At 41.9% G+C, this 22,108-nt stretch overlaps 1 protein-coding gene across 1 annotated transcript in view; it reads left to right on the forward strand.

Annotated features, from left to right (window-relative positions):
* Positions 1-22,108, forward strand: part of SORCS3 (sortilin related VPS10 domain containing receptor 3) — a 317,833-nt gene that overhangs the window by 242,270 nt on the left and 53,455 nt on the right. The window contains exons 8-14 of the mRNA XM_064464110.1: positions 6,306-6,395; positions 8,897-9,076; positions 10,717-10,863; positions 11,566-11,668; positions 15,865-15,941; positions 16,046-16,137; positions 20,788-20,895. Coding sequence (XP_064320180.1) covers positions 6,306-6,395; positions 8,897-9,076; positions 10,717-10,863; positions 11,566-11,668; positions 15,865-15,941; positions 16,046-16,137; positions 20,788-20,895 — 797 coding nt within the window. The remainder of the gene's footprint in view (positions 1-6,305; positions 6,396-8,896; positions 9,077-10,716; positions 10,864-11,565; positions 11,669-15,864; positions 15,942-16,045; positions 16,138-20,787; positions 20,896-22,108) is intronic.

Consider the following 22,108-nt stretch of genomic DNA (forward strand, 5'->3'; position numbering starts at 1 on the left):
GAGTGGGAGCGCAGTTCTTTTTGACATTTTATAGATTGGAAAGAAGTTCTTAATTCTATAAGCTAAATATGCTAAGCTTAGGACAGAGTAGTAGTTCACTGCAGTTACTGGTTGTAACTGGTTGTTTAGGAAAACTTGGAGGTGCTTATGTTTAACAGGACATGAGTGTATGTTTCAAGTTTATTGGGTATTTAAGGCTAGACTAAATGAGCATATTTGCTGAATTGAAGTGAGTTATCAAGCGAGTAGACTCCAACCAGCAACCACAGCTGAGATTATGCCAATTCATATGGATTCCTGACCTCAGTTCTCAATACGTCAATTTAATAACTTAAATAAGTAGTAAATTTCCCCAGGAATAAAGAAAGAAAAAAAGAATTTTTCTTTTTAAATGTGAATCTTCTCAGCAGTGAAGCAAGATAGGAGGGGAGAAATTAAACTGATTTCCTGGTCTAGAGCCTTCTCTTTATTTTCATAGAACCTAAATATACCACGTTCAAATATAAATTTCTTTCCTCCATTTTTTAACAAGGAGCCAAAGGTCTTAACAGAAATCAATCCATGCAATTTATTTTTAACTTCACCCTGCTTAGCTCCGATTGATTTTTATCTTTGCGATCGATGGTAGAGAAAACGGCTTGGCGGGACAATGGAGCACTCTCCAACTTGTAGGGTTTGGTCTTTGAGTCTTTTATTGAAGAAATCATTAAAAGCTTATTATGAAACTAATAGGATGAAGACGTTTAAATGATGAACATGATTATATCTGTTTTACTGGTGAATAATGCCTGCTACATCTGATCTTCTCTTGCCCCTGTTTAAAATGCTGGACAGCACTCCAGTGGGGGAAATTAATCCACACAGATGAAAGAAAGTGCATCCTGGTGCTAGTTAAAAGCTCTTCTTAAAGCAAGATAGGCAGTAAGTAGTTAGCTACTTTCGTATTCAATGCTGGGTGCTTTTCATCCATTTCTAGCACTGTTTCATATTTGCTGTGCCAAATACCAGATTTGGAACTTGAACCTAAATATCTGAGGATAAAAAATTAGTAAAATTTTCCTTTATTTACTTATTTGCATTTATTTTGTTTCTAGAGGTTTTTGTGCCATACTTTCTTTTTTTACTCTCCCCTCCCCTCATGTTACCTGATTTATCAGTAGGTCTTCAGCTGAAGATGTAAAGGAATACCTGGGCAGACTTGTGTTTCCTCTGAAATCCTTCAAAAGGAGATTTCATGTGTACAATTATGCCCCTCTCTTAAGTTGGTTTCTGTGTAGGTAATGTGCATTTGCAGCTCTAACACGGCTTGTACTTTGGTGTAACTGTGCACATTTTCTGCCGGAGTTGCTTTTAAAACAAATCCAATGTTTTCACTGAAGATTACTTTGTCCTATAGCTGTGCCATCACAACTCTGAGGGAAGAGGGAATTAAATAGGGACTGGGCCAGTATAATAAATGCTCCTTTGTTTTAGCAAATTTTCACTGGTGGGTCTGACACTCTAAAAAGTGGCATGTTTTCAAAGCCTGCTGAATTTACCAGGCAGCTTGAGGGTGCTTTGCTTACAGAAACGCTAAACCATATGTCTCTGCAGCATAGAGACATGTCTTCTCACACTCAGGTAATTGCATATTGCTTTAATTTCTGTGCTGAGGGTATGATGTTAATGAAAACCACAGTGGGATAACTGGGGCAGTGGAGAAACTCAGTAGACAGAAATATCTGGAAGATGGTTTATTCTGGCCATGTTGGATAATCAAGGAGGAGGAACATTGCACTAGGCCCATGCAGATGTGTTCTTCCTCATCTTCGGAATCGCTTGTGACTGGCACTGGGGTTAGGTTTGGGAGAGGAGGCATAACTTTTCAGTCCTAATGCTAGCAAATCTGTGCAAGGCCTAGACAGTAGCTAGCTCTGAAGAACACCAAAATCCCTCACTAAAGGTGTGAGGGGAGCAGCCTGCCTGCTTAACTTGTCAGCTCTCCTCCATGCTTTAATCCACAACTTTATTTAGGAGATTTTATGCCCACAAGAAGGAGAAAGGGTAACTAAGGTTAAAGCAGCAAGGAGGGATGCCATGCCCAGACACCCTGTGGTAGAGAAGCAGATCCGGGATGCCATTGTAATACTTATACAGCGTTTCTCAACTTCTGACATCTTGTTATTTTACGTTACTGGGAAGGAGGGAACTCTCTAAGAAAAGGAAGTCACCCAAGGAAGGAAGTGAGGGATTTATTGGAAATAATTTCAAAAGACTTACTATCAAGAAGGAAGTTTAAAACTCAGTTCTGTAATGGACTGGGTCACCATTTGCTGTGCTTGAAGTGGGAGGTAAATTACAGGAATCACAAATGTCTAAACACTTCTTGTCATTGTGGGTTCATCTGTTATTACCAATTCTCTTTTGCTTTGAACGTTATCAACAGTGTAAAAAGTAGATGACCTATTCCAATAACTGCACAGGACAAGCTATAGTTATTGTTGTAAACCACCAAGGCTGATAAACTATGTCGAAAAGAGTCCTCCCCTTCTCTTTTAGCCATTAACTTAGGAAGCATCCTCTATCTGCACACAGTCACTGTTTCCCCTACAAGACTGTGCCTCTAATATATGGTGGTTCATTGTCAGCCTCAGTGCATGTTCTTTTAGGCTTTCTGTGAGCTCTTTGAACAGCAGGAGGCAGGTGGGGTCTTGCTAAGCCCAGGGTCATTTCAGAGATTTAGTAGTTCCATGTTTCTTACAGTAATACCTGTCTTACATTGGAAATTATGGGTCCCAGCATCGGCTAGCCAGGAAGATGAAAAGGAAGCCTGGTACACAGTGGTCTGCAGTTCCTGACATCATCTAGGCGGTCTTGATATTCTGGGACTTCATAACTCATTCTGCTTGCTTTCCAAACTCTTTGACACATATGGTTTTTTGGTTAAGCAGAACATCTATCTAAATAAGAAAGAAAAAAAAAGAAAAAAGGAAGAAAGAAAAAAAGAAAAACCAAAACTGTCCTTAAAGAATCATTACATCATTAACATGAGAAGTGGCTTTGTGTGTTTCTAGGCATGTCACAGAAAATATCAAGATGAATGGATTCCATGGCAGATTTTCTATAATGCTCTGCATCCTTGTGAAATATTTGTTGTCTTCTATATTTGGTGTGCTCTTTCCCATTGCAGGTCAGGAGCAGGGATGGGCCAACATACTGAAACTTTCAGGGCTTTTAAACAGAAACTTCTCATGTTTCTCTTCTTAAGTGTCAACTGATGAGACCAGACATTCATCTTGTAACAAAATGTGGAAGTATTAAAGAAAAGTAGTAGATCATGAATGGAGGGAGAAAGAAAGAGCACAGGTTAGGAAAGACAGATGTGTGTAACGACAAACACATTTGTCCAAAGGAATCATTTCCACTGGTCAGAAGCCCAATTAAACACATAAAACAGAAATCCAGAAAAACAGATTAATGAGCCAGTAATTAGCAAAGGAGGAGGAAAAAGACAAACCCAGCTAATTCTGTGCTGAGCATGACAGATGAGCTCACAGCAAATAATTGGGTGACATTCATCAAATGTGAACTAAAAGGAGGCATTAGAGGGCAAAACACTATCATAATCTCTGGGATTTACAGACTTGGAGAGTTTGCTCATAGGAAAAGTTTATCAAAATAAATTAAGTTGGGCCTTCCAAAATTCATTCTCTACCACAGTGCTTGCCAAAACTTTATTGAAGGCTTGATCATTTTTTGGAACTGTTATAACCGTGCATGTAAATCTTGCAAAGATGAGGTCCTGGCTGGTAAAAGCTTCACACAACTCCTGCCAACAGAATTGTGGGTGGCTTCATATTAACTGGCTCAGAAAGACCACAGACCACAAATATTTCTACTTTTAAACCTATGTCAAGGTGACCTAGTCCAGGTAGTGGACAGAAAGGGAGTTTAGCTAATGCATAGTGAACTTGAACAGTGTTTGAATCCTACATTTCTGCCTTAAAAAAAACAGACAGATGAAAAATCCAAACCAAAAAAACATCGAGGTACCAGTTTGCAGTGGCATAAAACCAAAAAACTATGTAAAATCTTTTGAGTGTGGCAGACTTGGAGTAGATCCTGTCTTGGCGCAGAGGGGGAATTTAATCACCCCTTGATATTTCTGCCACTCTATTTTCATGTGATAAACTTGAAGACTGTTGGATGGTTCGCAATGTAAATTAGTCATCACAGCATTTAGAAAGTATGTAAATATTCATGTCTGCATCTTAAAGACAAGTAGATGACCATGTCTCCCCCCACCAGAAGAAGTGGATATTGAACCCATGGTCCTTACCAAGTAGTCACTGGACACATTCAGTCATATCTGGACCCTGCTACAAATAATCATCTGGTGCTGAAATGCTGAGTGGTGTAAAATGTGTTGATATGGCAGAGTTATACCATTTGAGGATTTGGATCTTCCACTGGAGGTCAGAAATATCACCAAGAGAAGAGGGCATATTTAAATATTCACTGTGCTATTTAGGTAGTATGACCTAGAAGTGTGGGTTCCTTTGGGCAACGCTTGTACAACTCATAGAGATACAGTTACCACAAACATGAATTTTTGCCTTTAAGTTGGACTCAGTGTGAATCACCTGCTTAGTCTGTTCTCTCTTGTGAAACTTGATTTTGATGTGGTAGTATTAGATGGGAAAGATATCCTTCAGAAATAACACTCAGCCCTTTCACCATCCTCATAACTGGAGAGCAGGACCCTGAAATGCTACTGTGCCAGTCCACAATGCAGTTTACATGAAGTGAGAGTGAAGTGACTCCTGTTCTTTCCCTTTCTCTGCACTGGCTTGTTTTGAGACCATAAGCAATTAGATTTAGATTTTCATGCCTGTGTTTCCCTTTGACTTTTGCTGTATGTTGTCTGTATAGAGTTTGTCTGCTGTGATATGGGTCATTTTTCTGCCTTCTTATGCGATGTGTGGTATAACGGTAGTTGTTTTTTTTCTTTTGGAAGTGCTAAATGTAGCTGTGATAACATTACAAGTAAAAATGGCAAACAAGCAGAAGGGAAAGTCTTAGTGTAGACGCCTGTCCTATTTCTAAACCTTCCTTTCTTTCCAATTCTTCAAACTGTCGATAGAAAAGTCTTATCTCGAGTTGATTAGATATCAGATTTCATGACCAGTAATATTGTGTCCTTCGAATGACAGCTTCTCTAGGGAAGAAGGCCACTATCTAAAGGTGACATCATTACTGAGAATATAATTGATGCTATAACAATATTCCATGTAAGCTCATTCTGAAATATCACTGTCAGATAAAAGGCAGTATATCTAGGAGAGAATCTAGGACCTTTCTGTTAACTTTATTGGAAACTTAAAAAGCCAGTAAATGACATTCCATATAATAGAGAAGTGCTTTGTGTATTGTTCTATCTTAAAACCTGCAAGACTGCCAAAACAGCAGAGTATTAAAATTCACCTATGTAAGCCTTGTTGTAGCCAGGCCTGAAATGGTGCCAGAAGGACCACCCATAGCAAGAATATGTGACTAATGACAGGTATAAAATCCCATATTTTACCAGTTAGCAGGGCTAGATCTCATTGACACATGGCATTTATGTGTAGCCTTTACAGCTCATTCAGTCCATAAAACTGCAGATTTGGATGTCTATCTGCCCCACCACATCCACATTCAGAGACATTATGATTTCAGAGAAACCAGTTTTATAGTGACAAAAAGCAACTAAGTGCTTAGCTCCAGCTTTCTAAGAACACATTCATTGCATTTACTGTTTGCATTAAACGGTACTTGCGCAGATCTTTCCTGTTAGTCACTGTAAAAGATTGTTGGAAGACAACCCTTGTCCCAAGTGACTTATAGTGCAAACAGATGAGGCTGAAAAGCAGCAGAGAAGAGGTATTATCTCCTCCTTAAAGGTGAGGAACAGAAGCACAGAGACTTTAAATGACTTGCCCAAGGTAGTTGAGCTTGGAACTATGTGATGAAACCAGATCATCATCTTTCTTCCACTCAAGGCTTTAAACTTTACACACACTTTTCCCTTTTTCTGAGATGTTAAAATCATGCTGTATTTGAAGCATAAGAGACAAAATGGAAAGTTCAATAGCACAGCTTAAATAAATAATGCTCCGGCTCTCTCAAGTCTGGGATTTCTTTGGAGTTATACAGATGCTTTTTGGGGCAGCTGTGCAGGTCATAGAAAAGATATTTGAAAGAAAGGTTGTCAAATCCTCTTAGAGGTGTCAGCGTAGTGTGTCTTGGAAGGGTCATCACTCACTTTTTCTTTGGTGTTTCTGCAGGTGACAGCTGGTGGAAGAGCAAATTACTATGTGTCATACAGACGGGAGCCTTTTGCACAGATTAAATTGCCCAAATACTCTCTCCCTAAGGTGAGTGCACCATTTATGAACACAGACCTGTAATATCTTGAATAGCACAGTCTACCCAGTGGTGAAGCACCTCGGTGGGGTTCCTCTCTGGGAAGCTCCATTTGTTGTGCTACTTGAATGATCTTAAATATTGATTTGGGATCTTTACCTCCTCTAGGCTTTGATTAGTGAGCATTTCAGGAAGAAGTTTCTTTTTTTCTCTGTAAAGAGCAAATGGGAATGAACAGGTACCTCAGAAAATAGAGCTCAAACCAACTTCTCCTTGACCAATCTTCTATGAACACTTTTCCCCAGTCTTACTCTCTTCTCTATTAATGATTTCTCTGTAAGCCTGGCTGTGACACCGAGGATCCTAGAGAATAGTTAGGAGGTGGAACACTATTGCAGTCTCCATATAATGAGAGAAGCATAAGGTATAGCAGCTCCACTGTCCCCATCCTATAGCTGGATGTTGCCAAGAAGTCATGGAGGTGGAGTTGGCTCCCTAAATGTAGTGCCTTATCAATGCTTTGGACACGCAGAACCACTGAGTGATGCTGCTTGGGAGATGACTGAAATGGCCTAAGATTAACACTGACTGGCAAAGCTTGGAGGGAGGGAAGTTAGTACTTCTCATACAACTGTGCCTGGATTTATTTTCTTAGGCCTTAACTTTCTACCAGTTCTAATGGTGCAAGCCTCAGCAAGAAGAATATGTCCCTGGTATTATACTCAAATTCCATAGTATAGTCATCACTTGGGATAGTGTAGAACAGAAGGGACCAACCTTTCCAGTGTCTTGGCTGGATACAAGTTTCTGGGTAGCTTCATGGACAGCTGAGCCCTCTGCTGCTCTTTAGAGCCTCAGAATGGCTGTTGAGACTACTGTCATAGAGTGCTGATAATCAGCAGTAATGGCCTCCCCCGTCCCTCCACAAATGAAAATTTTGGTGGGATAATTGTAAGATAGTTGGATAGATTTGTGTTGTGGGCTGGATCCTACCCTTCCAATTGCCTCTGGAATATCTGCAGTCTAGCAGATATGGCATATTTGCTTTAACTTGTACCTGAAAACTCAATAGTTGTGAGAAATTTGCATCTCAAACTCCCAATGTTGCACCAACATCTTCCTATTTGGGTTGATCAGAGTCCACAGTGTATTGACACCTGCAGAGCACAGATACAGTTTCTTTTTTTTGTCGTTCCATGGTGGTGGCATGGGATTCAGAATGTCTGACCACACACCAAGTTTTTGGAAACCCTGCTGCTGTTTTTGAGGAGAAAAATTATTTATGCTGCTACCTTATGGATTGGCCTTGAAAGTTACTCCTCATTAAAAAGACAAGTGGGTAGAGAGACCGACTTCCCTATGATTGTCCTGCTTTATTGAATGATGCTGTCACAGGTTGCTGACAGATTTGTTGGTGGCCCTGGTTTGGAATTGGTGCATAGTGTAAAATCAGAGATACTTTTGTCCTTTAAAAATTGAAAATATTTTTAAGCTAGGTGTCATGGCAAAGTCTTCTAGCCATGTAAAGGCTTGCTTATGCTGCCTTTAGTCACTATAACATTTTTGCTGTACAGTAATAACTGTTCTGTCAGCAGTAGATTAATGAACTCTGCTGGACTTTTACATATGTGAGGCTGGCAATAGGATAACGCAATATTTCCACTGCAACTGGTCAAAACAGATTGAAGTAATTGGGTGTTTTGCTTTATTTTTGTACTGCTGGAATAGGTTGGGTATGTACTTAGTCTTTAAGGAATTAGAGTTTTTGGGCAAGAACAAACTTCCTGATTTATTCTTCCTTCATTGAGGGAAATCTCCCACTGATTGCACTCACTGGGACAGAATTAGGCCCTCAAATGTTTTTTCTCCCCATCCCATGCTGATAGGCTACATTAGGTCTATTAGAAATAGCCACATCTAATGAACCCCAACTTTTCATCTAGCCTGCATATAGTGGAATAATAGATCTCGGACAAACTCTCAATAGAAAGGTATGTTACTAAAAATCACTATGAGCATTAGCTTGAACAGATCCCTATGCCTCAGCCTCAAATAAATATGAACTCCTGGTTTTTTGGAAACTGGTTCTTTACCAGTTGGAAACCCAAGCCCATTAGTTCAGCATGTGGATGGAAATTGTCACTGCTTTTAGCCTGGTGCTACACCAAGCTCAGTGACTATGAGGACTCCAGGCTCCAAGGTTGTGAATCTTCCATGAGTGATAAAACTCAAATTTATTAATAAAAAATGAAACTGGATGAAATTCCTTGAAGCTACCAAAAATGAAGAAAGCAAAACCACTTTGCCCAGCTGGTGATCATTAAATAAAAGAAATGCGGAAAAGTCACAATGGTGGTAATTTATTGGCTTGCTCTAACAGAAAATTGTTTAACATACCTATAATTCATGCTCCATCTCAATTCTTTCATAAGTCATGGTAATTACTATATGTCCCAAAGGGCAAAGAAATACAGAGATCCTCAGTAACAGTCCTTTTGTCTTCTTTTAACAGGACATGCATATTATCAGCACAGACGAGAATCAGGTGTTTGCAGCTGTTCAAGAGTGGAACCAGAATGATACTTATAACCTGTATATCTCAGACACCCGAGGGGTGTACTTCACCCTGGCCTTGGAAAATGTGAAAAGCAGTCGAGGACTGGAGGGCAATATCATCATTGACCTTTATGAGGTATGTAGTAAAGGTCACCCTACAAAGAACAGCATCTGCTTGCTAGTTCAAGCAAGAGTAAATCTCTTACCAGCCTTCCAGGTTCTTAATTTGTTTTGGGATCAGCCTAGATGTGGAAATCTACAGAAGGACTCAAAATACTGTTTTTCCCCTTGAACAGCTAGAGATACCTGCTCACAGGTAGGGAATACGGATTCTACCTTTGTAAGCTCTGAGCAGTTTATGCATTATAAGCCAAAGTTTATAGATGCCTTTTGCCCCAAGATAACAGCTGGATAACTTCTACCCTGAACCATCTTCTGTTCTCATTCTTCTGCCAGGCTTTTCAGCCTTGGTCGACAGCAGTCCATTCAGAGCAGTTGTTCCAGTTCCTGCTTTCTTCAGAGCATTCTGGTTTTGGTGTGTCATAACTCATTGGACAGAAGGTCTGCTGAGATTCAGGGCTCTGTGCTTTGCCAGCAACAAATAAGTAATCGGTAATACTAATAGTAATGGTTGCAGGCTAACTTGGGAAAGTTCTGCTGTTACATGGAGAAATGTGTTTGCAGTTATATATAGAATTAGGATTACACATTTATTTATTTCAGCCAGAACAATGGCTATTTAACACAATCAATTTGTTTATAAAAATCCAGGTAGTTTAAGGCAGTGAGAGAAAACTCAAAAATAATGCATGGTTCAGTATAAAGGACAGGCTTTACATTTTATTTTCACCTAGTTAAATTCATTTTCTTGCCTCTGAAAAAAAATTTATTTCTTTATTGTCATGAACCAGCTAAAAGAAATATGCGTCATCTCCCATTCCTTGGCAAACTCTGTATTCCCCAGCTGTGTATCATAGATTGTTTACTGTGAAATGCCGATAGAGATTTTCGCAGACTCATTCAGGGGGCTTTAGAGTAGAATGATTTGCATCCTGGCTGTTGGCATGAAGTTGCAGATTTGCAGCAAGTTCCTTCTTCCTGTCTTACTTTCACAGTTGTGCAACAGAGACCAGAGTCAACACAAAATCTTCTTGGGGATATTTTGACAGGAGCATATTCTACTGGAATGGGTTCTACTGACAAAAATCAAAATATTTGGAACAACTGGTTTTGATTTTGACAGAATTTGTGAGTGGAAGGAAAGTGAAGAAACCAAGTTTACAAAACATCAGTTTTCAGCATATTCAGGAATTCCATCTTTTGTGTAAAAGGAAAAAAGACCAACAAAAAAAAAGATCCTACACTGCTTCTGATGTGACCTGCTGTCTCCCATGTTACGGCAATCTGGGGAGGGAGTGGGGCAGACCACATCCCCAGGCTCACAGAGCTCCTCTTTGATGCAGTGCTTGCTGTACCTTCAAGCCCATCATCAGCCTGTCTGCAAGCACTCAAGGAAACCCAGAAGTGGGCTGTTTCCTAGGGTTTTGCTCTGTGAACATCCTTGTCTTTCTTTTCCAGAGAAAGAGACTGCACGAGGCCTTTCAGCTGTGCAGGCATCATTAAGATGTACTTATAATGCCATTCACAGTCTTCTAAGGCTGGGTGGAGATGACTTTTTTGCTTTTTTAGAGACCTACTCCTGAAAGTGCTCAGATGGGCCTTACTTTTGGCCTGTTCTTCCGATATATTTTTTTCATCTTTCTCCATTTTTCCTAGGTAGCAGGGATCAAAGGTATATTCCTGGCTAACAGGAAGATAGATGACCAAATCAAGACTTTCATTACCTACAACAAGGGCAGAGACTGGCGTTTGCTTCAGGCACCGGACACTGATCTGAGAGGGGATCCTGTAGTTTGCCAGCCGGTGAGTGGCAGACCTTTTCCAAAGCACAGCTGACTCCTTCAGAGCTGCTTATTGTAGTTACTGGGTGAACAAAACATCCAGTGAAACTGAGTAGGAGGGATTCTTGCCAGTCAGAGAACTGCAGAGTCTCCAGGTGCTCCAAAATGGGGCACAGTTTACAGACCAGAATTTCGGGTTGGGCTTTCTGCCGTAATTCAACAACATCTAGTGAGCAGCCATTTTACAGTAGGCTGTAGCCCCTGTGTTTCAAAGGAGTGGTATTTCTCTGAAGTTTCAGTGGTTAATCTCTCCTCGTGTGTTTTTCTCTCTTGACCTGCTGAATGTTAATTGAATTAAGTAGATTTCTTTTTCTATAGCTTCATAGATTTTAAGGGAAAATTCTGACCATCTTTCTTGACTTTTTTAATGGAACTTAAGTCAGAATAAGAAAGTTTCTGGGGAAAAGTACTCCAGATTAGATTGTTGGTAAAAACAAATGCAGACATGCTTGCTTGTAATGCAGCGTTTCTGCTTCTCTGGCTCTCAGCTACTTTTGTGGTGCTTATTCAGAAAATGAACATATGCTGCTATTTGTAACAGTGCTAAAAGCTGAGGGGTCATTTTCAAAAGGATCAGAACATCTGTGTGCAGTCTCCAAGGGTTCCTCTGATGTTTAACTTGTTGCGTATGAAAGCTTCTGCCTTGTTTGTTTCCTGTCAACAGCCCTTTTGCTCATTGCACTTACATCTGCAACTCTCAGAGAATCCATATACTTCAGGAAGCATTTCCAGCAAGGAGACAGCTCCTGGGCTGCTGGTGGCAACAGGTAAGAACATAAGAGCCACTCACCCATTCCTCACTGGGAGCCTGAGAGTATACGAGATGTTTCCTATTGGTGTAAAAGCTTTCAGCTCTGTTTCAGCAAGTGCTGAACTAACTCACATCAACTGCCATTTGCTGTGGGCTAGGGGAAGGTGTGTGACCCCTGACTTCAAAAAAGATGATGCATGTCAGATATTTGTTGCTCTGCAATAACCCACATGTAGGGCTAAGCCCATACCTGTAAGGGATCATTATGAACTGGCATTACTAGCTCCTCTCACTTAACATGATTATAACCACTGATGTAGGTGTCTACCTGTTTGCTGGAGTTACCATGAATGAGAATAGGGCCTATAACCATGGCTTTGATCCTGGGAGGTATCAAGACATTCCACCTTTTGAGTAGCAAACATAGAGTGGTCACAAAGCCTGTCAGCTGAAGCCTGGACTTCATGAGTCCCTGTCTTGTGCATGGCACCTATTTTCATCACTGTATTGCTCCAAGACTATCAGCACTTCATCAACACTGCATGGGTCATTGTTATTGTGGGTTGTTCTGCAAAACAGTGCTTTGGCTGGTCTCGATGTCTTAATGGTGACCTGCTGCAATGCTTCATGGTGGCAATGGCTGACCCACTGTAATTAATCTGACAACCATTACAGGCCCTGTGTGCACACAGCATGCAACCTAATCAGGATGAATGGGGCTACCAGTCCGGCTCTGTGGGAGCTGCTGGGCTAACAAAGTGCTTTCTGAATGGCTGGTGCTATTGAAAGCTTGCCTCCGAAGTATGTAGGCTGTCCTGCCTTTTCACAGGGAGGCTCCTACATATACTCAGATACATCCAAATAGCTCAACTGTTCTTTCTGAGGCTCATTCTCTCTCCTTTGTCTTGTTCAGCCTGGCTGTGGCTTGCAAGTATGTCATGTTAGCATATTGCCTATATGAATTTACACTGTTTCTTCCAGCCATTTCCATTCTCATGTCCTTCTGTGCTTCCACGTGCCTGCCAGATTAAGCCAGAACCTAAGAGACATGTTCCCTTCCTGACATTTATATCTCAACAAGGGAAATGCCATGTGATTTCCAGTTCACTGATCCAAGCCAAACAGGGCGAGATAATTTACTTTAAACGTCCAGATCTTCCTATGCATAGCCAAGTGGAGTCATCACTCCTGGCAGGTCACACTTGCTAGATGGATGCTTAGGAGCAAGTCCTACTCATGATGCTGCGATTGCAGAGCCTTTTTTCTTTAACCTTTTAGGAAGCAAATAGAGGCAGCAGGACAGTGAGATTCTAGGTGTTTGTCTGAATTATTAGTAAATGAGGTTCTTTTCAAGCTGCCAGTGCATGGAATGAATGGTTTCCCAGTCTAACAATTAACCTTTAAAAGGCAGAATATAATTTCTGTCTTACCGCTTTGTACAATAAAAAGCTTACCCTGTTGGGAATACACACATCTGCTTCCACGAACCAGTTTCACAACAACAGGAACGGCTCACTATGTTGGTGAATGTGTTCCAGGATAAGCATTGCAAGTTATTCTTACATGCGTTGGCTCCTCAAACTCCGTGTCTTACTCTTTGATTTACAGTGGTACATTTCCAACAATGATGGGAAGCTCAGACTCTTGATGTAAGGGCAGAGGTTAGATTCTTGCAAAGGGAAGAATTATGTTTTAATATCTAATTCTACAGCTGCCAAATCCTTGGCTTGTTTGGGAGTTAGTTGTGTTTGTTGGGGTTCGAATCCATGTAGCTGAAAGAAACTAGATGGAGAGAATGAAGAAAAAAATGGAGCATGTTTGAACAGAAAAACAAACAGAAGTGATAGCAACAGAATCTCACCTTTTTACTCTCTTTTCTTGCCACAATCTGGACATCCCTGTTTGGAAAGTTGGTTTTCCAGTTTTGATATTTAAAATATGATGACACAAAACTTATATTTCTGCCTTTAAGTCAGTTTCTAATTCTTGAGCACTTCTACTCATGATAAGACACTGACCTAAACAGACCTTTGGACTGACACAGTAGATTTATCCTTGTGAACCTGGATGTTCCTATAGCCTGTCCTTCTACATAGTTGCCCAGAGCAGATTTGTTTTATGCCTTCATCTAAAGCAGTCGGTCGTTATTGCTGGAGTCAGGAAAGAAGATAAGGTAGATGGACAGTGTGATATTTCCTACATCCTGAGCATTGATGGAAGGGCCTTTCTTGCATTGTCCTGCCTCCCTGAGCCAGAAATTTTATTTTTTGAAACCATGTTGTCACAACAATGTGGCTAGCTGGATTCCATGATGGTGACAGGAGTGTGTCAACCTGCATCTGGGTTTTAATTTCTCATTTTCCAGCATTAAATGTCAGAAATTCAATTAACATTTTCATTAGTGTGTTTTTATTATGCTCTTGTTGATGCTACAGGTGTGTAAGAGTGCCACCTCTCCCTTTAGTGTTTTTGAAGAAAAAATATTAGTTCTCCCTTCCTTCCATGGAAATTACACCTGCTTTAAAAACAGGCTCATTTGGAAGGTATAAGAATGGCTCACTGCGTAAAGAATGCAGGGGTTTTGAATAAAGAAGTCATGGGTTTGACCACAATATGGTGGCTGTGAGTCATTGTCATTGGGAGGCCTTCTGATGGAGTATCTGTCAGTGTTACATCTGCCTGCTTCCTGTGGGGCAGAAGTTCATACCACCAGAATCCCATCTAGCACTGATTGAAGGTACTGTTGACAGACCAGCAGAAAAACAGTTCCTGGGTGACTGTGATAGCTTTTTCCTGAGCCACTGGGTGCTTTGGGAAGTGGGGAGGTGAGAACAAATTAATTTTCAACAGACATGCATTGTTCAGTGTGCCTGGTGCTTGTGGAAATTTTAACTCTGGAAGCAGAAGCAAGATGCTGACCTCAGGGCATTGTGGGGAATAAGCTAATAAAGTCTATTCAGAACACGTGCAAGTTTTTCAGACATTGGGCATCTGTTTCTTGCAACTATTGATGGATGCTCAGAGGTTCCAGAGAGCTGGGGATTTAGTTAACTCTGTGTTAAGATGTAACACTGTAAGATACGAGGTTCTCTCTGCTGTCTCAGATGAGGGACCTTGGAAAGAACAGTTTCAAGCTCAGAGATAGTGTCTCCAAATGGTGTTCTGCTGTGCTTTCTGTATATACAGTTGTGGTTGATGTCTGAGCTTTTCTTTACATTGCTTGGTAAGTGGCATATCCATTCCCTAATGCATGGTGAAGGCAGAGTAGTTTCCATCATAATGGAAACTACAAGATTAAAATTTAGAACCATACGAAGTGACAAGTAAGTTTGAACTCACAGTCTGGGACCGCTAGGTCAATGGGAACAATCAACGTTTTCTAGAATGCCACTCTCCACTTCGCTGCTGCAGTGTCATGTGACCCACCTTAGTTGTCTGACCTGTTTCTGGCCCCAGGTGAGGTTCATACATAAACAAACAAGACTTCCTTCAAGTGGAACTTATATTTCATTACTTTACAGTCCTCCTTAATTGCAAATGGTTAGAAAACCTATGAAGAAGCTTTGTTTATTTGACTGCAGGTTCTGAGATCATTTATGTGTTTGAGCACTTTGACAGAATCTTGAGTAGACTTTCTAGCGCCATAACCATGGGCTTCAGTGTGTCCTGGGTTTAATCTCTAAACTCAGCCATATGAGTAACTTCCCTTTGGATGCTTTCATTTACACAAGAAGTAAAGAGAGAGGTAATTGCTTTACCCTTGACAAAGACTGGCAGATCACAGAGGTGCAACTCACCAGCTAGAGCACATTTTCAGAGGAAAATATATATGGAATGAAATATCCGGTAGCCAGGGACAGTGACCACTATTCTGCTGCCATTCTGATGATCTGTGTGCACCAAATTGGTGTGTGGTTTTATATGCAGTTTTCCAAGTATGGAGGTCCTTGGCTAGAATAGGCCTGCCTTTAGTGGGCAGTGCTATCTGTTGGGAAAATAAGCTGATAATACTGTTTCTCCCCAATGTCAATTTTCAGATGGCACAGCTCTTGTAAATTAATCTTGCCCCCTGACCATGCTGTTGATTTTAGATGAGAACAGAATGAAGAACAGCAAAGAAGCACTGCTCAGGCCAAGTACTTATGGTTTCCTGGAAAAATGCAGTTCCGTGTTCAGCCATACAAGAATGTTTGACACTTGCTTGTGTTGCAGGCAATATTGGCTCTGAGCTTTCCTACACTGATGTTGGTGTGTTCATCTCTTCTGATGGTGGAAATTCCTGGAGGCAGGTATGTTTTGCAGAGCAAAGGAAAGCATGGAGCCCTTTGCTATTGTTCTCCTGAGTCCTTCCCAGTGGAGTGGAGCACTCATGCAGTACCTGATTTGTTTGCAGATCTTCGAAGAGGAATACAATGTGTGGTTTCTGGACTGGGGAGGGGCACTAGTGGCCATGAAACACACGTCAGTGCCCATCCGGCACATGTGGTAAGGAGGCTTGTTACTCTGAGAAGGTTTCCTCATGGGGATAAGCTGACAGGGGTGCCAATATCTCTTGCATCACCTGGTTAACGTCTGCTAGTGTCTACAAAATGAGCAAATAAGATTATTCTTATCTGCATTTTACCATAATTTTTGTTTTGTTGATTAATATAATTATTATTATACCATTTTATAAGTATAATGGCCACATACATAATCACACCTGTATATGAATTACCCTTTGCAATAGTCGTGTACTGTGAGACTTCAGGTGGGGTTTCTTTCCCACAGATACATATATACTTAGTAAGAAGTCATCCTTTGTGCTTTAGGTTATTCCTGAAAGGATGTGTCCCTCACTGCTGCTTATTTTTTACAGAATTTGGTATTAAACTGGTAAGATAGGTAAAGGGAAGGAAAGCAGAGGGCAGTAGGTGTTGATGAGGACAACAGAAAAATGTTGCCAGTGTTGCTGTCTCCCATAGGATTCTGCTATCACTTTCTAGAGATATAGTGCTGGCAGCTGAACAGACTTGGGGATGGAACAGGACAAAACGATTTCTCTGTTGAAGATGCTGTTTTGCTATGAATGGGTTATAACAGTCTAAACACTAAAGATACTGCATAAAATTATCTTCTCCTTAGCCTTTGCTCTTCTTACTCCTGCACCAGCTAAGCACTGGAGAGAGGCATCCTAAAATTCAGAACTAACCTTTTTTACAGAAAATGTGTGTATTAGCATCACCTTCAGTTTCTGGTCTTCAGTGAAAGAGGGGCATGGCTAATGGACAGACCTACCCAGCTTCTAATGTTGTTTAGAAGTGAATTAGTTAGAAATAGCCTTCAGAGACAAGTTTTGTGTTCCTGTCTGCAAGATTGAGTCGTCTCTCAGCTCCATGGTGCTAAGCACATGTCTATCTCATGCTTGTCATGCAGAACAGGAAATGAGGCCTTCAGTCAAATAGAAGAAAGCAATGGTGTTTGGCAGCAGTGATGAGGTGTTAAGGTCTCCTCTACCTTAGTCATTACTGTACAAAATCCTTCAATTAAATTACAGCCATTCAGGAGCTGGAGACCTCAAGAGAGGCTGCCTATACCAATGACAAGCTAAAGTACCAGAGAGGTACCTTAAGAACATTAATGACTACTTTTTCAAGATTAAAAGCTTCTGGACTTTATATTCCTGACCAGAAAGATAGCTGTGGGATGACCGCAGTATACATTTCTGTTAAAGTCTGAATATGTTGCATCTGAGCACATTTCTTTACCACCTGAGCTGAATAAATGACTGCTTTAGTTTTGGTGTGAAAGTGGATTGTTAACCACAGATGTATTGGCTCATATTCCTAAGGCTTTGTAATATTTCTAGGATCTTCTTGAGACAGGGGGACAAAGTGTTCTCTAAGAGGTCTGTGCCTCTGTGTGGGACTACAAGCAAGTCACTATATGCAAAATGAGGCTTGAGATCTTTGTCTTGCTTTCTAGTGTTCAGGAAAGAGGTTGCTTATTTTATCATAAAACTTGTTGTAGGTCATAACATATGTAGCCATACTGAGTCAGGGCTAGGGGTTAGTCTAGGCCAGCATCCTCTTGTCAACAGCCTCCATAACTGGACATATAGAGGAGCATAGTAACAGGGCTGACCCATAATGATGCTTCCAGCAGACTCCAACTTTCTGTCTGTGGTTAGAATGTGTTGTGTGATTAGAAACGTTTGCCATAATCCAGTAGTCATGACTATACCTGAAGTGCCCTCAGGATAGAAGACGTCAAGACCATGTCCAAATCTTTAGACCAAAGCAAGTATGAGCCAAGGCAGGAGAAGTATGTGTTAGCTAAGTGTAGGTGTCGCCAGCAGTAGGTGCATCAGGCTGTGGCAAGTTGAGCTCTGGAAGGGTGTAAGGTCAGCCACTTACTGAAAGAGCTGGAAGTCATTTATTAACCATTTATGACTGTATTCTTCAACCCAGGTGCAACTGTTTTAATTGTGTCTTACCTTGTGAAAACTTTTTGGATGTAAAAAGCACATTACGTACCAGTGCCTGTACTTAGACGTCAGGAAAGTTTGGGTCACAGGTTGATTTTCCACAGGAGCTGAGACCCCAATTCACCTTTGTCTGCTTTGCAGAGGTTCCTTTCAGATGTTCTTCCTTTCCACTAAGTCTTGTGAAATGGCACGTGCAGTACTGTAAGTGCCCCGCTCACACTATTAAATGAATAGTGATTTAGAGCTGTTATCAATAAACTCCAACAGGTTTCCTCCAAAATTGTACCCTTAGGGACTTTGGAATTTGCTTCATATTGCCTCAGTAGGCACCTGTTTTATGGGCAGGCATGGAATAGATTAAGGGGTACATGTATATCTATTAGTTCTCAGGCTGAGACATACAATAATTTTCATCATGGAGAAAAGAAGGGCAGATAGTTGAAAAGCCAAGGGAACTTTAACTAAGCTAATGAAGCATGCTGTTCCTCAGAAATTGAAATGGTATTTAGATAGATAAGCATGCAAGCAGAACAGCATACAACTACACAGGTGTATGGGAAGATACATACATTTAAATAAATAGATTTGGGGCAGATAAGCTTTTTGTATGCTGCGTACTCTCAGCTTTCTGTCTTTGGTGTACAGTCAGCTTCCCAGTATGGCAGATATGCATGGTAAGTCAGGTGAAAGTGTTTTGCTAGGTGCTGAGGGAGGCAGGTACTTAGGGAATAGTGATGGCACGCCTTGGCTTTCCACGCTAGAGATCTGAGGCTGGGGTAATTAATTGTTTGTAATACCTGTTACACTGGCCTCCTGGTCCTTTGGTGGCATCTCAGATAGTGTCCCTGATATTACCTACTTGGACTAGGGAGGATTCAGTTTCCCACAAGACCTTCTCAGATGCTCAGATGCATACATGTACACACACACACATGCACTCCCACCCCCCCAAAATTTCCTCACCTGGAAAATAAGGCAAACTCCTTTTTTTACACTCACTTTAAAATGAGGAGTGTTTCCTGCTATTCAGAGAAGTAGCTTGTGCCATTATTGTCTTTTTGGTAACGTCCACTGAGAGCAATCTGTCACCTTTCACAGTCCAGGTACCTCGCAGAATTACAGAGAACGCTGTAATGACCCTGCTGGGAGAGGATCAAATAATTTTACAGCCAATAAACCTTTGTATTTCTCTGTTTGTTCTTCCTTTGCTGGTATAATTTGGAGCTGAGATTCTGGGCAGATATTGTGCAGGAGCAGTTGTGTGGAGAGTCCGGGGCCAGAGAGAAACTTGGTTGCTTTCAGAACTGTTCATGAGCAGCAGCTCTGCAAGTCTGCAAGGTACCTGTCTTTCCTGCTGCAGTAGCGGCTAGGTGTGCACATCATCCTCTGGCTGTCTTATGCACTATTGTGGGCACAGACTATCAGGGTGATGTCAGGCTGGTAGCTCCCTGAGGGCTGGGAAGCCAGGAGCTGACTGAGGTCCCTGGGACTGCAGGGCAGGATCTCGCAGCCAGGGCCCATCCCACCACCCCAGCCAGGAGCAGGACAGCCCCAGCCCTGGACATCAGGTACTTCACTGGCAACAGGGACGGGCTGAGGCCAGGCTGGGACACCAGTCTGCGTGTCAGGCCCATGGCCAGGCAGGGCTTTGGCAAAGCTAGAGCCTGGCATTCCTATGGTGTCAATGGGGCTCCTAGACCATGGATGGGGTGAGGGGGGGCCATGGGGCTGGGAAGGGACACTAAGGCATAGACCACCAGAGTCCTGACCTAGTCTGTCAGCTGGGGTGGTCAGTTAGACTGTTTGTTCACCTACTCCTTTGTAGTTATCAGAGATAGAGAGGTTGCTGGGGTACAGCTGAGAGCAGGGTTTGCTAACCCTCCTCTGCTAATCTGAAAGCCTGTTGAACTAATGCTAATTCAACCAGGACTCTGTCAGCTGGGTTAAGATGCACGTGCTCTTTGATAAAAACGGAAAGTAAAGCACATGGTGGTTGTGGGTAGGGACAGATGATCAAAAGCCACTGGACTACCCTGGCTTGTCACTGACAGTGTGAATTCTCTCGGCTGCTAAGAAGGGAAATGCTTTAATTTTAATCAGCATACAACTTTGTTTTGCAACGGTAACAGGCAAAGAGCACAGACTAACTACTGACTGTGGCTCAGTTTGGCCTCCTTCCTCCACCACTCTGTAAAATGGAGGCCACCTCTGAGATGGCATGCGAAGAAGTATTAAAAGGGCTAGAGAGACTGTAGTAGCTTTGTATGCCATATGGCATTGATACATGCACGGGTTGAAAAATCCCCTGGTATTGGCAGCAATTTTCATGCGTTCAGGCCAGGGCTGCTTATGCTCTGAGTGCTGCCCCATGCCAGGTGCTATCGTAGATCCAGAAACAGGACTTGGCAATGCCCCTTGACCCCTTGAAGTGTGATGTACAGCTGGATCAAGCATATCCTTGTTCTTTTTGCAGGTGTTTATACTCTCTAAGGCTTTGATCTTTCAAAATACACCACGAGCATGAATTAGTGGGCTGGGAAATGGCAAAGATTTGTGCTTGTCTATAAATCTAGCTGCTGGAGCTTGCAGACTTTAGCCAACATTTAATTGCTGCAGTTGCTCAGAGTAAGTCTTTTTATGTGTATAAATCTTGTCTGCTTCTATCTCAGGGTGAGTTTTGATGAGGGAAGATCCTGGAGTAAATACAGTTTCACATCAACACCACTTTTTGTGGATGGATCCCTTGTAGACCCTGGCATAGAGACCCAGATAATGACGTAAGTATAGCAGCTCTTAACTTTTTCTAAAATGTGATGGCAGAAAGGGTGCATGGAAATGGCCAAGTGTATGGTGAGACTCATGGTATGCAGTGCAGCATTGTGTAGCTGCACATGTAGTGTTACATGAAAGCATGGTGCTGTTTTGTGGTTTTTGCTGATGGTCACAGACCCAGGTGGAGTGTCCATGCATCACGTGGCAACCAGATGATGGAGCCAAACTCTTCCCAGTAGTGGCAGGGTCTATAACAAGGAGAGATCGTCCCAAGTTGTAGCTTGGGAGTTCAGATAAGACAGTAGGAAGTCGGCTTCTCTGGGGGGTGGTGTAGCCCTGTTGAGGTTACAGAGAAGTTGGGGTATTACCATCCCTGGAAGTTTTCAACCCTGGGCTAGATGAAGCCACATCTGCCCTGATCTATAGTTGGTGACAGTCCTTGAGTAAGACCTTGGACTATTGACATCCAGAGGTCCCTTCTCATAAATACTGCTGAGATTGTGTTCCTTGGATCTGATGGCCCAGGCACTGCTGTGCTCTTCAGAGGCCAGAGATCTGTACGGTTGCACTTAATGTCAGTACTGTGCTTGTTCCAGTTGTGCAGCTTGACTGTCTTTTGAGATTGCTACTGGGTATGAATATCCCCAAACCTTGTTGCTTGCTATCTGCATTGTGGGCTGTACGTATGCTTTTAGCTCAAATTAAATGTGTTCTCAGTGTGCATATGCAGAGCTGAGCTCAGAATAACCTTCCTGGTCTGGGGTGTAGTATGCTAAGACTCACCCATACCACGGAAGGAAGAGTCTGGGCTGGCAATGAAGGTGCTTGGCCCTTCCTCCTCCCAAGAGTGCTGAAGCACTGGGTAAGGCTGGTGGAATTGGTGGAGAAATATTGGCACAAGAACAGGCCAGGACCTGAGTTTAACAACCAGGGGAGAGAGCAAACTTTTTAAGTTCAAAGGTGTCTTCAAAGAGTTATCTGACCTCTTGCACAAAGCAGATCAGAGCACTCTGTTCTGGGATTTTGAACAAAGCAAGGACTAGATGCACTGCCTCTGTTGCTTGCAGAGATGACTTCTTACTTGTATTTTCTCTGAGCTGGCTGAAACAGCTTTCTGAAAAGGATCAGAAAGCAAGGTGGCTAAGATGCCTTAGACTGAGGCACTCCTGTGAAGCCTGTCTGCAATGGCATGAAGGAGTACCTTTGGTTAATCACATC

The sequence above is a fragment of the Phalacrocorax carbo genome, chromosome 12 (assembly GCF_963921805.1).
Source record: "Phalacrocorax carbo chromosome 12, bPhaCar2.1, whole genome shotgun sequence".
Lineage (NCBI taxonomy): Eukaryota > Metazoa > Chordata > Aves > Suliformes > Phalacrocoracidae > Phalacrocorax > Phalacrocorax carbo.